General features: G+C 39.3%; 1 protein-coding gene across 5 annotated transcripts in view; it reads left to right on the plus strand.

Moving 5' to 3' along the window:
* CPEB3 (cytoplasmic polyadenylation element binding protein 3) overlaps positions 1-23,224 on the plus strand; it is a 192,558-nt gene that overhangs the window by 132,217 nt on the left and 37,117 nt on the right. For all 5 annotated transcript variants that reach the window (XM_032595151.1, XM_032595150.1, XM_032595149.1 and 2 more), the window contains one exon: positions 8,502-8,620. In XM_032595151.1, coding sequence (XP_032451042.1) covers positions 8,502-8,620 — 119 coding nt within the window. The remainder of the gene's footprint in view (positions 1-8,501; positions 8,621-23,224) is intronic.

Raw genomic sequence — 23,224 nt, forward strand, 5'->3', positions numbered from 1 at the left:
CTCTGTCCCAAAAATAAATAAACGTTAAAAAAAAAAAAGTTAAAAAAAATAAAAGTGCCTTTCCCTCCCTTTGCAAATACTGAATAATCTGTAAAATGATACTTTAAGAGTATGTTGAATATCTTGTATCCCTTCCCAAATTCACTCAGTGGTTTTAGAATCCACTGATGATTCTTGCTTAAGTCAATTATTACTGGGACGATGATACTCATTTTGTTAAAATCTTATTTAATTTAGTGAGATCTGCTCTTTAACTCCCTCAAGTACCTTCATTCTAAATACACAACCTAAAAATACATTGAAAGCCAATAAGCATCTTTATTAAATATGACAATTTGACCTAAATAAAACTAAATCTAAACTTCTGATGATTTTGAAGTTCATCATTTCAATTCTTCTTAATATAGTTTTGTGGGCTTTATTTAGAGCAAATGTATATGCATAGACCTTATATTTTAGGACTGAAGCACAGGTGACCACTTTCTGATACTTTCTACCATTTCTGTGAAATGATCACTGTAACAAAGGTAACAATAAATATATAATAACTAGGCCAGTCCCTATTTGCTAATGATATTGAAATTTTTGCCTCATCATTTTTAGGTGAGACAGTATAATAGATAAAGATGGATAATGAAAAAAATGGATAAAAAAATATAATGGATTAAGAATGAGGACTCCAAAAGCTGATGTAGGTTTTAATTCCAAATTTAATCTCTAGGTTTTAATCTCTGAGTTATCCCTTAACCTCTTGGAGCTTCAGTTTCCTTGTCTGTAAAATGATAATAATAACACCTGTATTTACCTCATAGAATAACTGTGAGGATGAAAAGAGCTGACAGATGTAAAGTGTTTATTATTAGCAAAGTGCCTGGCGCACTGTAAGCACTTAGTAACTGGTGTTTGTGGTGGTGAAGTTGGTGGTGATTGTTATGGGGATCAAGTATAAAAAATTATAACATGAAAAATTATGTATTTAAGAGCTCAGAAAGCATTGTTTTTGACACGTAGCCAAGAACATTTTGGAGGTTGTTATACTTAGTGTGTTCTCAGGTACTAAAAGAAAAATAATCTTTTAATTAAATTTACCCTGCAAAAACCTGGCCAAATAAAATGGAATAATCCCAATTGAGTCCCCCCTCCCCCCACAACCCCATACCTGCCTGTTCCTTTTTACCCTGGAGAAGTGTGGTCAGTCCAGGCTTGTCCAAAAATCTCTCACTGTTGTACCCTTCCTCCCTCAACCTATTTGGCACCAATGGGAAAGGGAAAGCAAGCAATTTCCTGCCATCCATTCTGCCCAATCCAGAGTCATGATGCTGATAGTGCTAAGAATGCCTATTGCTTCCCTTGGAGCCCATAATTCCATCCACAGACTGGCTCTGAGTTGAGGACCTCCCATAGCTCACAACATCTCTGAAGCCCCGCCACACTCCTCAGGTATGTGGCAAACAAGACCGCCATTTCTGAAACTTGAGTTTTATGATCCTGTTATCTCTTACTGGCTCAGAGGGCAAGGGAGAACAGGAGAGCTAATAATTTTTTTGCCAAGCTTTTATTTATATATATATATATATATATATATATATATATATATATATACACACATACACACACATACACACACATACCTTCTTTCATACTAATAGAAGAACTCGCCAACAGTGACAGTTTGAGGAGCTTGATTTGTAGGCAAAATAGGCTTTTATTTAAAATTTTTTTAATGTTTATTATGAGAGAGAAAGAGACAGAGTGTGAGTGGAGGAGGGGCAGAGCGAGAAGGAGATGCAGAACCTGAAGCAGGCTCCAGGCTCTGAGCTGTCAGTACAGAGCCTGACATGGGGCTCAAACCCACCGACCGTGAGATCATGACCTGAGCCAAAGTCAGATACTTAACCAACTGAACCACCCGGGTGCCCCAGATAGTCTTTTATTTAAAGAATGTATTAGAATCAGCAAATAATACCACATCTGATAATTCTGTCTCCTGGTGGAGATGGCTAGTGATATATGAAAGCAAAATATTCAGTCACTTTTATCATTTGTTTATGGTAATGTTCAGCCTGTTATTCAAATAGCTTTAAAGTTTTTCTTTAGTATCTAGATTACTGCACTTTATTCACCAAACACTTGGAAATGCCCAGTGGAAAGTGCATATCATTAATTTGAACTCTAATTTTTATAATGAGATTGTATGCAAAACTCAGTTTTACATATCACACAAATAACTGAAAATGCAGAAAAAGAAAAATTGACACTTGCACAATACCTGGTTTACAAAGTACCTTTATGTGTGTTATTTCATAACCTACAACATCTCTGTAAGGTAATGAGGACAAAGACTTATTTTTTTTTTCACTTTACAGAGAAAAGAGCCAAGACTCAGAAAGTTTAAGTTGATTTTCAAGTTCATGGTTCCATCACTTGCTAGGTTACTTTGAACAACTTGCTTAATCACTCTGTGCAATTTCTTTAACTGTAAAACAACTAAAAGTAATGCCTACCTTATAGGATGTGTGTGATGATGAAAGAACGCACTCAGAATAGTGCCTGGTGCATAATAGATGCTCAATAAATGCTAGCTATTATTAAACACAGCTAGTAAATGTTAGGACTTAGATCTAAATACAGACCTTCTGACTCCTAGTCCAGAACTCTTTTCATAGTACCATGTGGAATTTGACTTTTCGCAAATAATTGATTTAATTTTCATCTCACATTGACCTTGTTATTCTAGAAGGAATCTTTTTCTACTTTGTTTGCTTTGACCTTAAACTTCTGAAGATCAAAAGGGAAATATGTTTGAAGGATTCTTCATTCCTGATTTGTTTTTAATACTCTTGATTTCTGTTGTCATCTGGGTTTGGTTGACCTTGAGGTGTCAGAAGGTGTTTTTAGTAGGTGAAGGTACTGTTCATGAGTGATTTGGGATGTCTCTGGTGAATTTTGTTTTGGTTAGAAAGCCCAAGGTAGGAAGTAGGGTTGAAGGAAATTGTTGAACTTGAGTCACACCACTTTGTAATGCTAAGAGAGTATTGTCATTACTGCGAGTGGCAGCTTGCTGGTGAGGGAGTAGAGATGATTTATTATAAAAGCTGACTTGCTATAAAAGTTATCCTGAAGAAGTTGGTTAAATGTTATGGGCCACTGTTTGGGAAAGGAAAAGAAGCTGTTTGTAGATATTTTTCTCAGTAATAATATTTGTGGTAGGCTTTTACTTGCAACTCCTCATTGTTTATACTCTAATGCTAATGGTGACATTTATGGCTGTGAGAGAGGCATGACTGAAGATCTGCCCACTTTTGTGGTAGCTACTCAGCTCCTATGGGGAGACACTCCCTCTCCTCTGATGCCCAAGTTGAGATCCGTGCAGGATTTGATGTGGAAGATTTCAGAGGGTGTACAGTGATGTGCCAGAAAAATGCGGTCAGCCTGGTGGCCTTCTGGTGGCAAGGAGCTGGAGAACGCCTCAGCTCAGTGAGCATGCCCCATCCCCGGGCCTTTTTGATATGCCTGTGCATAATGTACACAGATGGGGCCCTCTCCAAGAACAAGATAGCCTGTGTGCCTCTTAGGACCTTTGTGGACCATCTGTACCAGGATTTCACATGGTGAGCCAGGAGGTTTGAGAGGACATGCTGAGACCTCCTCTTTATGATTTGCATTTTTTAACCCACTCATCTCTAATATTCACTCTGGCAAGTGGAATTAATGTTCTCACATTAAATGAAAACACTGAATTTTTAATAGATTCCTTGGGGCTTGGTGATAGTTTGATACTGTTTCCAACAGAGAAAAGATATGAAGAAATGATATTTTTTTCTAGTTTGCAGTTAGGTTTTATTTTTCTTGCCTAGCCACCTGCTGAATCCTCTGACCCATCTAGCCTGGGAGCAGAGCCCAGAAAACAGCTCTGGGTCCTATCACTTAGGCAGCCTCCCTGTTGTATCTACATACCCACTCCCATGGGCTTGGTGCTGTCCCCTGTGCGCTGGCTTCAGCCAGTTGCATTGGCCACTCTTGGTGTGCCAGGTAGTGGTTGATCTGTTGCCTTCTGTGTTTGCTTAGATGGTAGTGATTGACCTTTTTGTGCTGTATTCGCTTGGATACTTTGTATAGTTTCCCAAAGAATTGGGAAAAAAGATTTTTTAAAAAGTACCCATTATTCATTATCTGTTGCTACTGTCATTATGTGCTGCCTGGGACTCCCAAGAGCTTTGCTTCTAGGCCAGTTGATTCATATCTTTGTTTGATGTGTGAGAATCTTCTGAATTTGGAAGTTCTTATCCTTCTCTACCATTTACACCTTTCTGGCACCAGAGTAGAACCATATTGGTGATGGTTTTTTTGTTTCGTTTTGGTTTGTTTTTTTTGTTTTGTTTTGTTCTGGTTTTTTTTTGTTTTGTTTTGTTTTGTTTTGTTTTTTTTGAGATCAGCAGCAGGGCTGGGAGTGGAGGTGACAGCTGAGAGACTTAGCAAAGCTAGAGGGGTTGCAGAGAGGCCAAATAGTTGGATACTCAAGCTTAGACTAGCTCATGATGGGCCTTTGCTCAGCTGCCATTCATGAATGCCAGCATGGCAGCAGATGCTAGAATTGGTCCCTTGAATGTCTGTTGATCTCTTTGAAGTCTTTGCTGATTCTCTCAAGTCAGAGTCTTTGCTCCTCTGGGCTACCATGGCACTTTTTGTTCCCACGTATCTCCTTCAGCTTTGTAGCAAATAGTTAATTGTCTAAATGTCTGTTTCTTCTACCACATAAGTCTCTTGACAGTAGGAACCGACTCTCTTCCATCTCACTTTTCTCATAAGCCATAGATTGTATCCTACTTATAACAGTTGCTCAGTAAATCTTACTGAATCAAAGTGAACAAACTGGCTGTCTCTGTGGAAATTCTGCAGCTAGTATCCATGTTTATTGTATACTCTGTCATGAGATAGGAGTGTATCCTTGGAGAAAGAAAGCATCATCATCAGAAATAACATGTAAATATACATGTAAATATAACACATAAATAACCCTACGTTATTATTGGGCCTTTTGGGGGAGGCAGCTTTTGTTGGGCTATAATTCACACACCATACAGTTCCCCCATTTAACCTGTAAAATTCAGTGGTTTTCCGTATGTTCACAGAGTTATGCCACCATCACCACAATCAATCTTAGAAAATATTCATCATCCCCAAAAGAAACCCTGTACCTATTCCCTCTAGTCCTTTAGCCCTAGACAACCATTAATCTATTTTTTGTCTCCATAGATTTGCCTATTCTGGACATTTTATATAAATGGAATCATACGATATTTGTGCCTACCTTTTCACTTGGCATAATATTTTCAAGGTACCTCCATGTTGTAGCATGTGTCAAACCTAAAGCCTGGTGGAAGTTAGAGGGCAGGTGATGCGTGTTTTTTGACTAGTGGTTGTGGCTCAGGCCAGTGATGAATCTGCCTGCTCTCAGGAAAACCAGATCTATAGGTATACTATGCAGATATTGTGGGTTCAGTTTCAGACCACCACAATGAAGCAAATATTTCAATAAAGTGAATGAAATGAATTTTTTAGTATCCCAGTGCATATAAAAGTTATGTTTATACTGTAGTCTATTAAGTGTGCAATAGCATTGTTTCTAAAAATCTGCATACCTTAATTAAAAATGACTATTGCTTAAAAAAAAATGCTAACCATCATCTGAGCTTTCTGTGAATTGTAATTTTTTTTTGGTGGAGAATCTTGACTCAGTGTTCATGGCTTCTGACAGACCAGGGTGGTGGTTGCTAAAGGTTGGTATGGCTTTGGAAATTTCTTAAAATAAGACAACTTTGTCACACCAAAACAAATTATTTCTCTGTGGCACACAATACTGTTTGATAGCATTTTACCCACAGTAAAGCTTCTTTCAAAATTGGGGTCAGCGCTCTCAAACTCTGCCTCTGCTTTTATCAGCTAAGTTTATGTAATATTCTAAATCTTTTGTTATCATTTCCACAATCTTCACAGCATTTTTACCAGAAATAGATTCCATCTCAAGAAATCATTTTTGTTGTTGTTGTTCACCCATGAGAAACAACTCCTCATCTGTTAAGGTTGTATCATGAGATTACAGCCATTTAGTTACATCTTCTGGCTTCACTTCTAGTTCTCTTGCTGTTTCTACCATGTCTGCAGTTACTTCCTCCACTGAAGTCCTCAGCCTCTCAAAGTCATCCATAAGGGTTGGGCTCAACTTCTTCCAAACTTCCGTCATGGTGATATTTTGACCTCTTCCCATGGATCACGAATATTCTTAATCACATCTAGAATGGTGGATCCTTTCCAGAAGGTTTTCAGTTTGCTTTGCCCAGATCCATCAGAGGAATCGCTGGCAGCTACAGCCTTATGAAATGTATTTCTTAAATAATAAGACTTGGAGCACACCTGGCTGACTCATTTGGGGACGCATGTAACTCTTGATCTTGGGGTTGAGTTTGAGCCCCACATTGGGTGTAGAGATTACTAAAAAAAAAACAAAAACAAAAATAAAAAAATAAACAAAAACAAAAAAGGAACAAACTTAAAAAAATAATAATAAGACTTGAAAGTTGGGGGTGCCTGGGTGGCTCAGTTGGTTGAACGTCCCACTTCGGCTCAGGTCATGATCTCAAGGTTCACGAATTTGAGCCCCGCATCGGGCTCTGGGCTGACTGCTCAGAGCCTGGAGCCTGCTTTGGATGCTGTGTCTCTCCCTCTCTCTGCCCCTCCCCTGCTCACACTCTGTCTCTCTCTCAAAAATAAACAGACATTAAAAAAAAAAAAAGACTTGAAAGTTGAAATGGCTTCTTGATCCATGGACTGCAGAATGGACATTGTGTTAGCAGGCATGAAAACAATATTCATTTCATTTTACATCTCCACCAGCGCTCTTAGGTGACCAAGTGCATTGTCAATGGGCAGTAACATTTTGAAGGGAATCTGTTTTTCTGAGCAGTAGGTCAACAGTGGGCCTAACATTTCAATAAGCTATATTGTAAACAGATGTGCTGTGAACTAGGCTTTATTGTTCCTGTATTATAGAGCACAGGCAGAGTAGATCTAGCATGATTCTTAAGGTCTGTAGGATTTTCAGAATGGTCAATGAGCATTGACTTCAACTTAAAGTCACCAACTGCATTAACCCCTAACAAGAGAGTGAGTCTGTCCTTTGAAGCTTTGAAGCTTGGCATTGAAGCTTTGCTATGAAAGTCCTAGATTGCATCTTCTTCCAATAGAAGACTGTTTCATCTACATTGAAAAACCTGTTTTTTAGTGTAGCCCCCCTTCGTGAATTAACCTTAGCTAGATCTTCTGGATAACTTCTGCAGCTTCTACATCAGCACTTGCTGTTTTACGTTGCACTTTTATGTTATGGAGACAGCTTCTTTCTTTAAACCTCATGAACCAACCTCTGCTAGCTTCCACCTTTTCTCCTGCAGCTTCCTCACCTCTCTCAGTCTTCATGGAATTGTAGAGAGTTAGGGCCTTGCTCTGGATGGGGCTTTGGTTGAAGGGAAAGTTGTGGCTGCTCTGATCTTCCATCCAAACCACTAGAACTTTCTTCATATCAACCATAAAGCTGTTTTGCTTTCTTATCATTCATGTGTTCACTGGAGTAGCACTTTTAATTTCCTTCAAGAACTTTTCCTTTGCACTGCAACTTGGCTAACTGGCTCAAGAGCCTAACCTGTGGCCCCTCTCATCTTTCAACATGTCTTCTGCACTGTGCTGAATCATTTCTAGTTGCTGATTTAAAGAGACGTGCAACCCTTCCTTTCACTTCGAGGCAACTATAGGTTTATTCGTTGGCCTGATTTCAGGGGATTGAAATTATGTTTGTGTCTCAGGGAACAGGGAAGCCCAAGGAAAGGGAGAGATACAGTGGAATGGCTGGTCAGTGTAGCAGTCAGGATACACACAGTATTTAAGTTCTCTGTCTTCTATGGTCCCAGTTGATGGCACCCCAAAACAATCATGATAATAAATCAGAGATCCCTGATCACAGATCACCATGACCAATATAAAAATAATGATGAAAAAGTTTGAAATACTGTGAGAATTACCAAAATGTGACACAGTGACACAAAGTAAGCACATGCTTTTGGGAGAATGGCTTCCATAGACTTAATTGACTTAGGGTTGCCACAGGCCTTTAATTTGTAAAACAAACAAACAAAAAACTCAGTATCTGCAGAGCACAATAAAGTAAAGCTCAATAAAATTAGGTATGCTTGTATTTCATGGACATTCCATAGAGGAGTTCTGAACTTGCTTCTCTGAGCAATTATAAGAATTGAGACAGCGTCAGTGAGTACCTAATTCAATGCCCGGCATATGAGGGTCTCAATGACTGTTACTTCCCTGTGTCCATTTCAGGTTCTTGGATTCTAGTAAGAATCTGCCAAAGTGAAACAACAGATAAATTTTTATTTGGTACTTTGAGTTTAATTTACTGATTTTTCCCTCTATCCTTTTGTTTTTGTCCTCCCAAGGCTATGCCTTTCTGCTGTTCCAGGAGGAGAGCTCAGTGCAAGCGTTGATAGATGCCTGCCTGGAAGAAGATGGGAAACTGTACCTGTGTGTGTCAAGCCCCACCATCAAGGATAAGCCAGTAAGTAATATGTAGCCAGCTGTTGCTTTTCCAGAGCACGTATGCATTTGGAATAGCTGAGTGCCTCCTTTTTGTAATGGGAATGCTGGTAACTAGGATTCTCTTACCCGGGGTGACCTTGCTATGCAATAGAGCTGGACTCTTGTTGATGAGAAGCTAATAACAAATTACTCGGTATTTCATTTTATACCTTTGGGACTGCGTGTAAACAAATGTGTCCTTGTCTTTCCCTTTACAGCTCTTTTAAGCTAATTCCTATTCAGTAACTCTGAATTGAAGTAAACAATGCTCTAAGCGGTTTTGGCAACTGGTTTCTGTCATTTTTCAGATCAAGGACAGGAGTAATTTATTTTTTTTTTTTAAAAAGATCATAATTGGCGATGTTTATGCCCCTCTGAATGCAAGGCATTGTGAGTGGTACCTACAACTGGCTTACCTAGAGCTTACACTCTAAAATGGATAGCTTCAAACAGGGTGGGAGAGGGAGAGGGCAAGGACAGAGAACAGGAACCCCAGACCATAAACAAATGTACACTTATACAGAGTTCATGGTTAAGAGGCTGTGGTTTCTGAGCCAAAGCATGTGAGTAAGTCATTGGGTAAGAGATGAAGACTGCTTACTTTCTCCTGACAGGGGTTATCAGTGAAGAAGGGGCAAGGCTGTATTCAGAACAACAAAAAAAGAAATTGGTTAGCATGGCAGATAGAGGATTGAGGGAATTCGGAAGGGGATGAGTGTGTGTCAAGAGCTGGTGCTAGGAGTGGGAAATAGAGTAAAAATTGTGATATGGACCAAGGGACCGAGGCAGGAATCTCTCCCGGGGCTTGCAGCGTCCCCTGTTAGACTTACACCAAATGTGGGGCTTGCTTGGCAGTTAAGTTTATTCTCAGAAATGTGCATGGGGAAAGAGTTGGGGTCAGAAGTAGAAGTCTTCTAAAAAATTTTTTTTTATGTTTTATCTTTTATATTTGAGAGAGAGACAGAGAGACAGCAAGCAGGGGAGGGGCAGAGACAGAGAGAGAATCTGAAGCAGGCTCCAGGCTCTAAGCTGTTAGCACAGAGCCCACCCGACGCCGGGCTCAAACTCACAAACCGTGAGATCGTGACCTGAGCCAAAGTCGGACGCTTAACCAACTGAGCCACCCAGGTGCCCCCAGAAGTAGAAGTCTTGACTCTAGCATTTAAATTATCTGCTTGGTTCAGAATAAGTCACCTAATCCTTGCAGGATCTTAGTTTCCTCATCTATAAAATGGCAGGAATAATGGTTTCTCTCTGCGATGTTGAGCAGCTCAGATAAGAGGAAAATGAATGTGAAAGCACTTGGTACTTGTGCAGATGTAACTGGATGATGCTGTTAGAGCCGTATGGTGCTATAGTCAGGAGAGCAAGATTAGAGCTTATTACATGGTAACATCTACTGAAAAGAATGGTGGCATCTAGAACAGGGTTTATAGTTGGCTGCAGAAGAATGGCGCTGGGACTTGTCCACCTATAAGGGGGAGACTGCAGCATGGAAAGCAGAGGAGTTACAAAGAATGGAGATATTGGGTTATAGAATAATCGATGCAGAAGAAGCAGCAAGGATTTTAGCAAGTGTGACAGTGCCACCATGTATTTCACATTCTGGGGCCATTACCAAATTTTTATAGCAGTTAGCAGACTTGGATAGAGTAGCTGTGCAGTTGGGGAAAAAGAGTAGGGAACCTTTGCTAACTTCGGTCTTAATTTAAGCTGAGGAAAGGCTGTGTACACTGTGGCTAGAATAGGAGGGTGTAGTGTTTCCTCTGAACACATAATGAGAAAGCTGGAGTAACATTTCTAAATCTCTTTGGAATAGTGTGAGATTAGAAAGACCGATCCCAACTTGGCAGAGTCAGATGTCTGAAAGGTAAATGGTTAACCTCCAGAGAGCCTCTGCCACCATAAGAGAGGATTAGAAATAGATTTATACATTGAAAAAAAAAAAAAAAAAAAGCAGAGTGATAGAGATCCACATGAAGATAGTTATGCCCAAAGTAGACTAAGAAGCTGTTGAATTGAGGGGAGGAGACCAGAGACGAGCAGATGAGCTTGTGTACCTTGGAAGTATCATGTCACTTGCTCTGTGGGAAAAGGAGGCTAATACGCCTTCTCAGGGCATGCCTTCACCAGGACTGGACATCTCTTGAGAAGGGAATGAGCAGTGGTGGTTGCAGATGGAGGTGGTATGTTGATTGTTTTCCCTCCAAATACATGTATTACCCTGAGCATGAAGGACTTTTGGAAAATAATTAGTGTAACTATCTGTTTTGGAAATGTTTATGGGGAAACTAACTTCCACTGTTTGTGTTTCTGCAAATTTCTGCCTTATTGCAGTTTTCATTTTCTGAACTCAAGTGAAACAGTTTTATTGGAGCTTGGTGAATTCTGAATGGTGGCTGCTGATTACGTATTTCTTTAACCCAGGCATACTCAGAATTTCCAGCATAAACAATTTGAATAAAACTCAGGATGGGAAACAGAAAAGTCCCCAAATACCTATAATTCTAATGAACTGGATCCCATTTTGGGTTCCAGCTCTTTTGGCTCCATTTTTGAAACCTTCTCTTTGTTGGCTTTAGCTCCACATCTATCACTCCCAGCCTCATTTGGCCACACTTCCCCACCCAGGTTTCAGTACATTCCACCTCGTTTTGGATGCTCCCACAGAAAGTGAGAGCTGGGTTGAACTATTGGGAGTAAATGAGGACCTTGGCAATAACTCAAGGTAAAGTCAACCTTTGGAACTCATTCACCAAACCTTCTGAGCTATGGCTTTTTCTACTTCTTGGCTTGGCTACTTTTCAGGATCCTAGTGCCCTCATTCTGTTATTTAGTTCTCTCTGATCCTCTCTGGAGTTCTCCTTGGAAATACAGAATGTTCCAGAATGACCTCACAGATTTCCTATCCATTGACGTTCTCCCTTATTCTGTTCCCCCAGATCAAACCCCCTTTCCCTTTGTGTGGATTAGGTTAATCAGATTGTTTTCCTAATACAGAGCCTGATAGCAAGGTTCCCTCTCACCTTTCTAAGATTGTGTTTGTTTTTTAACTCAACAAATCCCAAATCAGTGGATTCCAGATAGTATTAGGAGGTATTTTTGGTCAGTGATTACCTTTCATTAAATAACTCTACTTAGACTACCCTATGTATGTATAGGTCTGATCCTTAAAGATGACAGAAGACACTATTTATAGCTTGATTAATTGACTTCTCAGTTCCAAAGAGTGGGTAGACAAATGGGCAACAGCAGGAACTATTGCAAAGCTCCAAGATGTGTGATTTTGACCTCTCCTCCAGCAAAAGGAATTCCGTAGCTCAGATGTTCCAGGCATCCCAGAGGATAGCTGTGTTCTTGTCCAGGCTTCCAGTGAAGTGGACAGACATTGTGACAGTGGTCCCTTTTGTCAAGGTGACTCCACTTTTTGAATGTATAAATAGACTGAACCTGAAGGTACAAAACAGCAAACTGATAGAGCAGGAAACCTGTTAGAGTCTAACAGAGATAGGGACTAAAAATCAGTAACCTTGAAGAAGAGGTGTGGAAGGAGATTTTTATGACTCTTACCTTCTAAAACACTTTGGCCAGAGATGTGGGATAGTAAACACCTTGAAAGGAGTATTATAGAAGTTTCCTGCTTCTTCCTCCTTACAATTTATAACATAATCACAATTTATAAATATCCTGAAATATGACAGATTGATTTTCTATACAGTTGGCCCTTGAGCAGTGGGGTAGGGGTGTTAGGGGTGCTGATACCCCACGTAGTTGAAAAATCCACATATAACCTTTGGCTCCCCATAAATATTATTAACTACCAAAATCCTACTATTAACCAGAAACCTTAACAATAACATATACAGCTGATTAAACCTATTGTATATATATTATAAATCATATTCTTAGAATAAAGTAAGCTAGAGAAAAGATAATGTTATTAAGAAAATCATGAGGAGAAAAATGTAGTATACTGTATTAATAAAAAAAATCTACATATAAGTGGACTTGCGTGCTTCACACCTCTATTGTTCAAGGGTCAACTGTATATTTAAAACTGTCTTAGCAAACCGAAGTGTGCTTGTGTAAGGTCACTTGTGGAGCCTGTTGCTCAGGTAACATGGTCATCCACTCAAAATTTGAAAAACAAAAATTGGGAAAAAAAATGTTGGGAGCAAAGAAGCTGGAAACCAGTTGGATGCTGGCTCAGTTTTTTAATTTTTATTCTGTCCAATCTGTCTATAATTCTGTCTTTGCTATTCCCCTTTATGTATCAATAGGATCTCCAGCACTTTGAATCACTCCTCTTTAGTACAAAGATAGTCCAGATCCCTTTGCCTGGGACTTAAGACTTTCCCAGTCTGATTTCAAGTTTTTTTCCAACCTTTCTTTTTTCTGCTTTCCTTCGGAACCCCTTTTCCAGTCAACTGAAATATTTCTGCTCCCATTTCAGTTTCTGATTGCTACACTTATTTTTTTTAATTTTTTATTTTTGCTACACTGATTTTAAGACCCTTTCAAATGCCGTCTCTTTCCCGAAGCCTTCTCTGATCACTATACCACCTGTAGTGACTCACACCTACTATTATAACTATCTTCAGCTCACATTCAGCCATATTTTTAAAAAATAATGTCCTGGCCTTCCTTTATACCATGTTTGAGGGACTCCTATGGGCAAGGCATTAGAGCTGGTTACTATGAATCAGACATAAAATCCTGTGTTCAGAAAGTTAATAGTATAATGGGTAGATAAAACAAGTATATAAATAAATACACAAACCTATAGAGCCTGGCACATAACAGGTTTTCAAATATTTGTCAAATTTAGGAAAAATATCAAATACAATGAAGATAAGATTAAGTGCTTTGGAGAGTTTATATATACCTGGAGTGATAAAAGAAAGCTTCTTGGATGAAGTGTCATTTAAACTGGGCCTTGAAAGATGAAAAGGGTTTGGAGATTGGCCAGGGGAGAGGTGGAGGTGTGGAAGTGTGGGAAATAGACATTTCAGAGAAAGGCAACAGCATAAACACAGAAAAGAGAAACCGCAGATTGAGTGGAGAACATATAGGTTGGTTAGATGGAGCACAAATGTGTGAAAGGGAGTAGAGGGGAATTAAATTGGGAAAATTAAGTAGGGGCTAAGTTACAGGGCACCTTGATTGATGGCCTCAGCCTTTGGATTTGTGGTATATTTACTTAAACTCTTTCATTCTCCACCTACCACCTCCTAAGACAATAACTATAATTTTATCTTGGCTCAGTCAAATCAGATTCACTATATCCCTCCTCAGAAACCTTCAGCATTTCTGATCTTTATTTTATTTTATTTTTTGTTCCTTTTGGTCTAAATTTGTGGTTTGGGCACCTTCTATCATAGTAATTTCTCCAAAGGAGGAATTTCTTCTCTAAAATGAGAGAAATACCTCCTATTTATAATAAATCCTTCCCCCTCTCCCCAGTCTCTGAATTTGCAATTGAGTCCAGAGTTTCTTAGTGCTTGAATCTTTGGAAGCTATAATCCCTTTCGAGAGAGGTCTAAAAGATGCTGTAGTTCTGATCTACTGAAGTGGTTTCTAGTGTGTAAAATAGCCAGTACCATCCTCCAAGGGACCATATCTAGTGTTTTCCAAAGTGTGTTATGAATTACACTTGTCCCATCAGACACTGGTCTCTTGAGAAGATCATTGACAAAAGGTTTGCTCGTAGCAATGATAAGTGTCATTTGTTCATAACTTACTTTGTGCACTTTATATCCATTTGTTCCTTTAATTAAAGGTCCCATAGCTGAAAACATTTGGGTAAAATTGATATATTAAGGTTCTGAGAAGTCTTGCAGTAAATAAATTTGTATAATATTTTTTAAGCCACCATTTGATATACCTGTTTTGGGATTATACCTGTGAAGATTTTGGTAGAATTAGTATTCCATGAAGTTCATTCAAAGAATAGGCTTCTTCCCAGGAAAAACTTAGGTAAGTGGAACTTTTATGTGAACGTTACTGTCAAGAGTTTTAGTGATCAGCATGCCAGTAACAACATCCTTGTCCTTGTACCATGGAGCTGCAAACACACATTTATGTAGACATTGGACAAAATTGTCTGGCTGCAGAGCACAATTGCTTGAGACTATGAACCTGGAAGTTAAAATAGCTGAAAATATGGTGCCAATTTCATTACTAAATCATTTTCTTCAGCTTTTCTAATTGCTAGTTTTATTTGCAGGTTTAAGAAGAATCTATCAGTCATTTCTTAACGCATTGAAAATGAGTAGAATGAATTTAGAAAAGAGAAGTTAACCATTCACAAATCAAAATGCATTTTCCTGAGAGTTCAGGAGACTCTCAGGAAGCATGACTGGTGGCCAGTAACCTGGAGGACAAGGAGTCTTGCAGGCAACAGGACATCATTGCATTGGAAAGAGTGTGTGTGTGTGTGTGTGTGTGTGTGTGTGTGTGTGTGTGCATACACACACACACACACACACATACACATACTTTGGGTCAGATAAACCTGGTTTTCAGTTCTGAGTTCACTCTTTTAGTCTTAGTTTCCTTATCTCTAGAGTAGGTATAATGTTTGTAGCATAATAGTTATAGTGAGTTCAAGTGTGACAGTGTGTTAAAATGCCTAGCATAGTTGGGAATGCAAGCTGGTACAGCCACTCTGGAAAACAGTATGGAGGTTGCTCAAAAAACTAAAAATAGAACTACCCTATGACCCAGCAGTTGCACTAGTAGGCATTTATCCACGGGATACAGGTGTGCTGTTTCGATGGGGCACATGCACCCCAATGTTTACAGCAGCACTATCAACAATAGCCAAAGTATGGAGAGAGCCCAAATGTTCATCGATGGATGAATGGATAAAGAAAATGTGGTGTATATATACAATGGAGTATTACTCGGCATTCAAAAAGAATGAAATCTTGCCATTTGCATCTGCGTGGATGGAACTGGAGGGTATTATGCTAAGTGAAATTAGTCAGAGAAAGACAAATATCATACGACTTCACTCATATGAGGACTTTAAGAGACAAAACAAATGAACATAAGGGAAGGGAAACAAAAATAATATAAAAACAGAGAGAGGGACAAAACATAAGAGATTCATAAATACAGAGAACAAACTGAGGGTTACTGGAGGGGTTGTGGGAGGGGGGATGGGCTAAACGGGTAAGGGGCAGTAAGGAATCTACTCCTGAAATCATTGGTGCACTATATGCTAACTAATTTGGATGTAAATTAAAAAAAAAAAAAAAAGCCTAGCATAGTGGTGTAGTGTATGTGCTCAAAAGTGCTAGTTTCTTCTTTCCTTCAAAAGGAAATCCTCTATCATGCCTGTGTTTTCTAAGTGATGTAGGAACAGCAGCAGCAACAATGAGCACTAGGTAATTCTGATCAATGAGTAGGTCCCAGTGGGGGTGGGGAGGGGGGAACATCAGAAATTGTGCTGATTAAGCCAAGCCCTGAGGCACTCACTGATGACCAGATACACTCCATTTCCATCATCCCTGGAAGGAGGCTTTCAGTAATCTGAGAGCTATAGAAGGGCAGATTCTGGACATCTTGTAGCATCAGCACCTGCCCCTCAGGAAAACCTTTGTTAATTCACCAGAACACTGATGAGCACAGAGCACTCACTAAGGGTTGGGCACTTTGCCAGGCAATTGGGACCCACACAGAGATATGGTCTCAGCCTTAGAGGACCCTAGCTCTCCACCCTAGAGCCCAGTGGAAGGAAATAGACATGTAAATACCAAGTGAAATAAGGAGGCAAAGTATGATAAAAGTATTATGAGGAGTAGTTGTGGGGTGGGGCTCAAAGGCAAAGTGGTCAGATGTTCCTGAGGGAGTCAGGAAGGCCTTTAGAGAGAAGATATTCCCTTAAATCTTCTGGTTATAAGTATGGTTATTAATCATTGCATTTAATTGATAATGGCTTTATAAGTCCAGCATAGAGCAAGGCTGTACATCACCATTTTCAGGGCACAGTTTATGCATGGTCTGCTTTTTCTACTGGATGCTCTTATGAAACAGTATGCAGAGTGTTATATGAATTGTTCAAAAATAGCTGAAGGGCTGTAAGCCTGTGTGCATCAGGTAGGTTCTGCAGCTTACTGAAGATGGCAAGGGTTTCCTTTCAGTACCTGAACTGTTTCCTCACCCTGACGGTAGACCTGGAGCATTCTGGAAGGGCATGAGAAAATTTCCTAGGGTTACTTTTGGCACCCACTGTAGGAAGAATCCTGCCTATTTTGATGAAGCTCTCTGGGGCCTGCGATCTATTTGTATCTCAGGAATGGGAGGAATAGTCTGAGTGTGAGAGTTATAGGTTTTTGTTTGGAGGCCCAGTGGAGTTCTGACTGTAGGCCCAAGAGCAGCCCAGGGTTCAGAAGTCTTATCAAGAGCAATGAAACCATTGGCTATTAGGTTCCTTTCTGGCCACTTCCCCCAGAGGATACAAGGAGGGTATCTCCTCGTCTCCATCGGGTGGAGAGCAGCACTTGAGAGTAATAGGTAGCATCTAAACTCCTGGAAATTGGCTGACCTGCTTGTTAGGGAGCTGTATGGTAAAAATTAGGTTGAAATGAGATGCCAAATATGAATGTTCTTTGAAGGATCCAAACCACAATTATTGCTGTTGTGGCTATTAGTTTTGGTAGTTAATAATAATAAAAACAACCCCTTATAACATGGAAGAGATAAAGATGCCTCACAAACCACAAACTAGTTTGTTTGTGATACTGTGGGGCACTCCAGTCATTCTGTGAGGTCTGTGATGCTTAAAATAGAATTGCTGACAACTGGGGTGGGCCTGAGTTCATTACCAGCTGAACTGTTGCAGCTGTATGTCAGCGGCCTGGAGTTCAGCTGACTCATCCTGGCTGTCAGAAGAGCGGTGATACTGCTGCTTGCTGGGGAGAGTGGTCCTGATGGTTCTGCAGTATTGCTTTTGTGGTTCATGTAGGGTGAAAGGATTGTAGGACTAGGGAGAGAAAAATGGAGGCCTTCTCCTGAAGAGCTTGAGTAGGAGTTTGAAGGGTATTGAAATGAGAAAGAGGAGATGAGGGTGAGGAGGCTAGGCCATGTGCTTTATGGGAAATTTATGGGAAAGAAAACAGCAGGAAGGGGTTGATCAGGTAGTTTCTGGAGCTGGCCAGCAGATTGCACTGTTGACTCTGAACAGTTTGGTTGCTTTGCAGAGCTGCCTTGAGATGAATAGATGAAAAGGAAGGCACTGTGCAGTAGGATGATCATGTGTTGGATGTTTGTAACCAGGAGATGACCAGACAAGACAAAATATAGAGTGAGATGTTCAAAATGAGCTCAACATACTATTATTTATTGGTAGGTAAATGTGTAAATTCTAAATATGGGTATAAACTGAGAGAATTCTAGAGCCATAGGGTGGCTTGGTCATGTCTGGAAACTTAAAGCCCTAAGGTTTATGTTAAAAGCTGTTTTATTAAAGCTAAGTGTTTTCTCTTACCCTGTTATTAAAGATATAATAAAAATGCATTTCATATTGAATGTTAACTTAGGGGCTTTTGCAAATTTTCAATGAATTTGCTTTTTACACTTGATCTTAGCCAAAAGGCCGAGAAGCGATTGAATTTGCTTCTTAGAAAATGTTATAGCTCCTTGTCAGAAATGAATGACCCATACTCGACCCATACTTTATTTCTTTTTTTTTCCTAGCACATGGCCTGATCTTATCCCTATTAATGAAACTTCAGTTTTTACATAGAACTATAATTATTTTATTCCTCATTGATATCAAAATAGAGAAACATCTCTTTTGTGCAGTTCAGTCTGAAAACTTTCAGTTCTTTGAATAGCTATTCATTATTTATATTTACTGTATTCTTAACCATTTAAAGTTAACTTCTACAAGAGCAACCCTTTTAGAGCAATAGCAGGAAATAAGTGAGAAAAGGCCTTGATTAGAGTGAAGTTTCTACAGTATTTTGTTCAGTTGGTTCAACCTTGTTATGCCATATTTTGATACATACTAAAAGTAAGATATAATTGGGCAGTATTATCCAAAGTGTGTTTATTAATAGGTGTTGTGAAAAAATTGGTTCCATGAAAATAATTTAGGAAATGCTGGGTTAAAACAACATTTGATCAGATTTCTTTCCTGTAGAACCTCTTAGAGCTTTTGGTTAATGTACACCAATGGGTGCCCTGAAATTCCAAGAAGGAAGAGATAGTATATAACTTTTCCTAAGCAAGGCTTGTCTGGCAGAGCCACCTTACAGACTGACAGTTCACAGAACATTCACTGGGAAACCTTGAAACGGAAAATGAGTGCGTTCAGTACTATTTTATGTTTCTTGGAGAGTTACTATATGGCATAAATTTTTTTTTTTAATTTTTTTTTTTTAATGTTTATTTATTTTGGGGACAGAGAGAGACAGAGCATGAATGGGAGGGGCAGAGAGAGAGGGAGACACAGAATCGGAAGCAGGCTCCAGGCTCTGAGCCATCAGCCCAGAGCCTGACGCGGGGCTTGAACTCACGGACCGCGAGATCGTGACCTGGCTGAAGTCGGACGCTTAACCGACTGCGCCACCCAGGCGCCCCTGTATGGCATAAATTGATATATTTATAGCATCACCTTTATCTTTAGTTTTTGCCTTTTCCTTAAAAAGATTTGCCTTTGGAGATAAGCAATTACACAATAAGATTATTAATTCTTTTTTTTTTTTAACGTTTATTTTTGAGACAGAGAGAGACAGAGCATGAAAGGGGGAGGGGCAGAGAGAGAGGGAGACACAGAATCGGAAGCGATTATTAATTCTTAAGAATTAAAAAACAAATAATTCAGCCAAAGAGTAGTTTCACAGTCCTCACTGAGCTTCTGTAGGAATACACGCTTAAAAAAGAAACTAAGGAAAGACCAACCATTTTAGTACTTTCTCCCACTTTGAGAGCTGTGTGGTAAGTAAACCTTTCTAGTCTGAGATCATAGTCTGGAGCCCACAGGATAGATCTGGGCTGCAGTTAGTTTTTTTGTTTTGTTTTCTTTTTAAATTTTTTTTAATGTTTTATTTATTTTTGAGACAGAGAGAGAGACAGAGCGTGAGCAGGGGATGGGCAGAGAGACAGTGAGACACAGAATCCAAAGCAGGCTCCGAAGCAGGCTCCGAGCTGTCAGCACAGAGCCCGACGCGGGGCCCAAACCCACGTACCGTGAAATCATGACCTGAGCTGAAGTCAGATGCTTAACCGACTGAGCCACCCTGGTGCCCCTGCAGTTAGTTTTGTTTAGCCTGTCCCAGTGATTTTAACATTTGAATTCATTCTCAACATTTTAAAATCTTGAAGTTTCATGTGAAAATCTGAATTTCTAGCTAAACTTGAAAAATGGAAAAGTCTTACAACACATTCACAAATGATAACTACTTCTCTGCTTCCTTTAAAAGGAATGGTTTACTCTAGCGTGTCATTGCCTGCTTACCAACTGCTGTCCTGGGGACTGGCAAATTTATGCTATACGTCCATCCCTACAGACGTTTGGTTTTGTGTAACTCCTGCTATAAGGACATGGCATGGCTGAAGGGCTAATGGGTGGTGCCTCTTTCTAGAGTGATCTTTATAAGCAAATGTGGTCTCCAGGAAAGAGTGTTGGAATCAATGTCAGGCTCATTTAAGGGAATTTTCACCATGTCTGATAAAGCCCCTGTACTTGTCCTCAGGACATTGAGGCTCTTACTGCCCAGAGTATAGCCTATTTGACAACATACTAAAAGAGTTGTTTCACACACACACGCACACACACACACACACACACACACACACACAGTGATCCCTATATATGTAATGGTTGTTTTACTGAGAGAAATTTATGATGAATTAGAACAGAGTTTTAATTTCATCCATTCTCAAAAATAATTATTAAAGAAACAAAGATAATCAAAAAGAAGTTATCTTATTTGTATTTCACCCCTTTGTATAAAATATTGGAGTCACCTTAAAAAGTATGGTATTCAAAAAGTAGAGAAATATCTCTGTATATAAATTAGGACCAGAAAATGTATTCGAAGAGTAAGAAAGATAAAATATGAATATCAGGCCCTGAGGGCTGAGAATTAACTTAGAAGGTGGAGAACATGCCTTGTGTGAGAGTGGGCTTATATTTCAGAGATAATCCAGGGTGAATGGAACTTCCCAGTGCAAAACAGTACCTCAGTATTCCTTTTTGCTTAGTGTGTAGAATGTGCTGATGTTGAGCACTCTCAACAATAGCCAAATTATGGAAAGAGCCTAAATGTCCATCAACTGATGAATGGATAAAGAAATTGTGGTTTATATACACAATGGAGTACTACGTGGCAATGAGAAAGAATGAAATATGGCCCTTTGTAGCAACGTGGATGGAACTGGAGAGTGTTATACTAAGTGAAATAAGCCATACAGAGAAAGACAGATACCATATGTTTTCACTCTTATGTGGATCCTGAGAAACTTAACAGAAACCCATGGGAGAGGGGAAGGAAAAAAAAAAAAAAGAAGTTAGAGTGGGAGAGAGCCAAAGCATAAGAGACTCTTAAAAACTGAGAACAAACTGAGGGTTGATGGGGGGTGGGAGGGAGAGGAGGGTGGGTGATGGGTATTGAGGAAGGCACCTTTTGGGATGAGCACTGGGTGTTGTATGGAAACCAATTTGACAATAAACTTCATATATTGAAAAAAAAAAAAGAATGTGCTGATGTTGGCCTATGTTGACATTTCTCTGATTCTGTATGGGTGGGAGCTCTGAGGAGCTGTTTTTTGGTGGCAGCTGGGAAACGCAGGTTTTGTGAATATGATTTAATCATTACTGTCCTTGAGTCTTCTTCCTGTACTTTTACCTAATCTATAATACAAGAATAGGCTAAGGGAATGGGTTATGTGTGAGGTACTGAGATGAGGGTGCGGCGGGAGAGGAGGCAGTAATGACGGCTCTCAGCAGGAAGGTTTGAGATCTTCTGCAGAGTTCTTTTCAGCAGCAGTAACGTACAGCTATTAGAGAAGGCTGCATTTTCTGTACTTCTGATTAAATGAAACCAGAACACCATGGATACTACAAGGGAATTGTTTTCATTTGTGAAACAAAGTGACCCACAATTAAATTCAGTTATCATAGAGTGATTGGAGTTGCCTTACCAGGTCCTGAAGCTGCCTTCAATTTATCAGGGATGAAACTGGAAGAAGAGAAGACTGTGCAGAAAAAGATATGTCTTACTTTTTTGTTATTGGTGATATTAGGATCTTTGTTTTTATAATGTAAAGAAATTATGTTTTTAATTAAAAATTAATAATGAGTCCTCACGAAGGGATTTAAAAGGGGTGCTTTATGGTATTTGTGAATCTCCCTTTGTGGTAAATGTCAAGGGAATGGTAATTTAGTCACACAGACCAGCAAATGTTATGAGGAAAAACTAGATTTTTCTTTTTCACATGATAAAGGTGGAACAAATGCTTCAATGTTAACAGAATTGCAAACAGGTCCCTGTTTTCAGGGTTTAGGGAAGAAATGGAGATTTTACTGCTTCTGGATAACTGATGAAGGCAACAAGGTCGTAAAAAGCAAAAAGTTAGGTGGGGGTGAATTTTGTAGCTGTCATAAGGAATGTATGGACTGTTTCTAACTGAGCAGTGCCAGTTTTGGAGTTGACTCGAGGTGTTTTGAAAGCGTAATTGACAGGTTTACTACCTTTCAAATGAGAGTACTTCTAGATATATAAGTCAGGCCACATAAGAAATCATCTTACGCGTTTTTTTGCATTAAGTGTTGACAGTTAAGCAATGGGGAAGATGAAGAATTGTGTTGATACTAAGGAAATGAAAATTCAGCTGTTTAGTTTCCTATCCTAATCTGTGAGGGTAAAGAAGAGGTGTGTTCCATAAAGACAGACCTGGTTCTCTGCTTCTACAGACCTAGACCATTTCCCAGAGCACCTGGCTGGCTGAGTGGCTCCTTGATTCTCAGGCAGTGCCGACGCTCACCTTTTGATGTGGGAGGGTTTTTGGTTTTTTGTTGGTTTGTTTGTTTTAAGCTCTTCTTCGGTGATTGAGTTAGGGATTGAAACAAATATGTTTTAAGGTTAAGATTCTGATGAAATACTTTATTTTTTGTAGGCAGGAAGTCAGAGTACCAGTGAAGAGATATTACCAAATAGAAAGAAGTATGTTCATAAAGATTTCTTTTTCTACTCTTTGAAAAGTTACTTCAGTTTCTAAAGGCTCACCTTTATTTACCCAAACTTGTTTAAGAAAATCAGATAAATCAAAAATAGGTAACACTGTGTGCTTCAGTATTTGATACTGCTGTTAATTCCATGCTAACCTGATGGGTTAAACCACATTTCTTCTGTTTGGGTTAAACCACATTTCTGAAGGATAAATGTTTCAAGCTTAGGGGTTGATAAGAATTTAAAAGCCAGACATATAGATAATTTTTAGAAAATATTCCTAATGTTCCTGTTCCCTTTCTTTAGGTGAGCTCTTAAAAAGCTAAGTGCTAAACTGTGACAGGTTGTAAACAGTCTATCATGTGTTAAAATGGATCTGATTTAGAACGCAGAGTCTGTCT

Source organism: Lynx canadensis, chromosome D2 (assembly GCF_007474595.2).
Source record: "Lynx canadensis isolate LIC74 chromosome D2, mLynCan4.pri.v2, whole genome shotgun sequence".
Classification (NCBI taxonomy): domain Eukaryota; kingdom Metazoa; phylum Chordata; class Mammalia; order Carnivora; family Felidae; genus Lynx; species Lynx canadensis.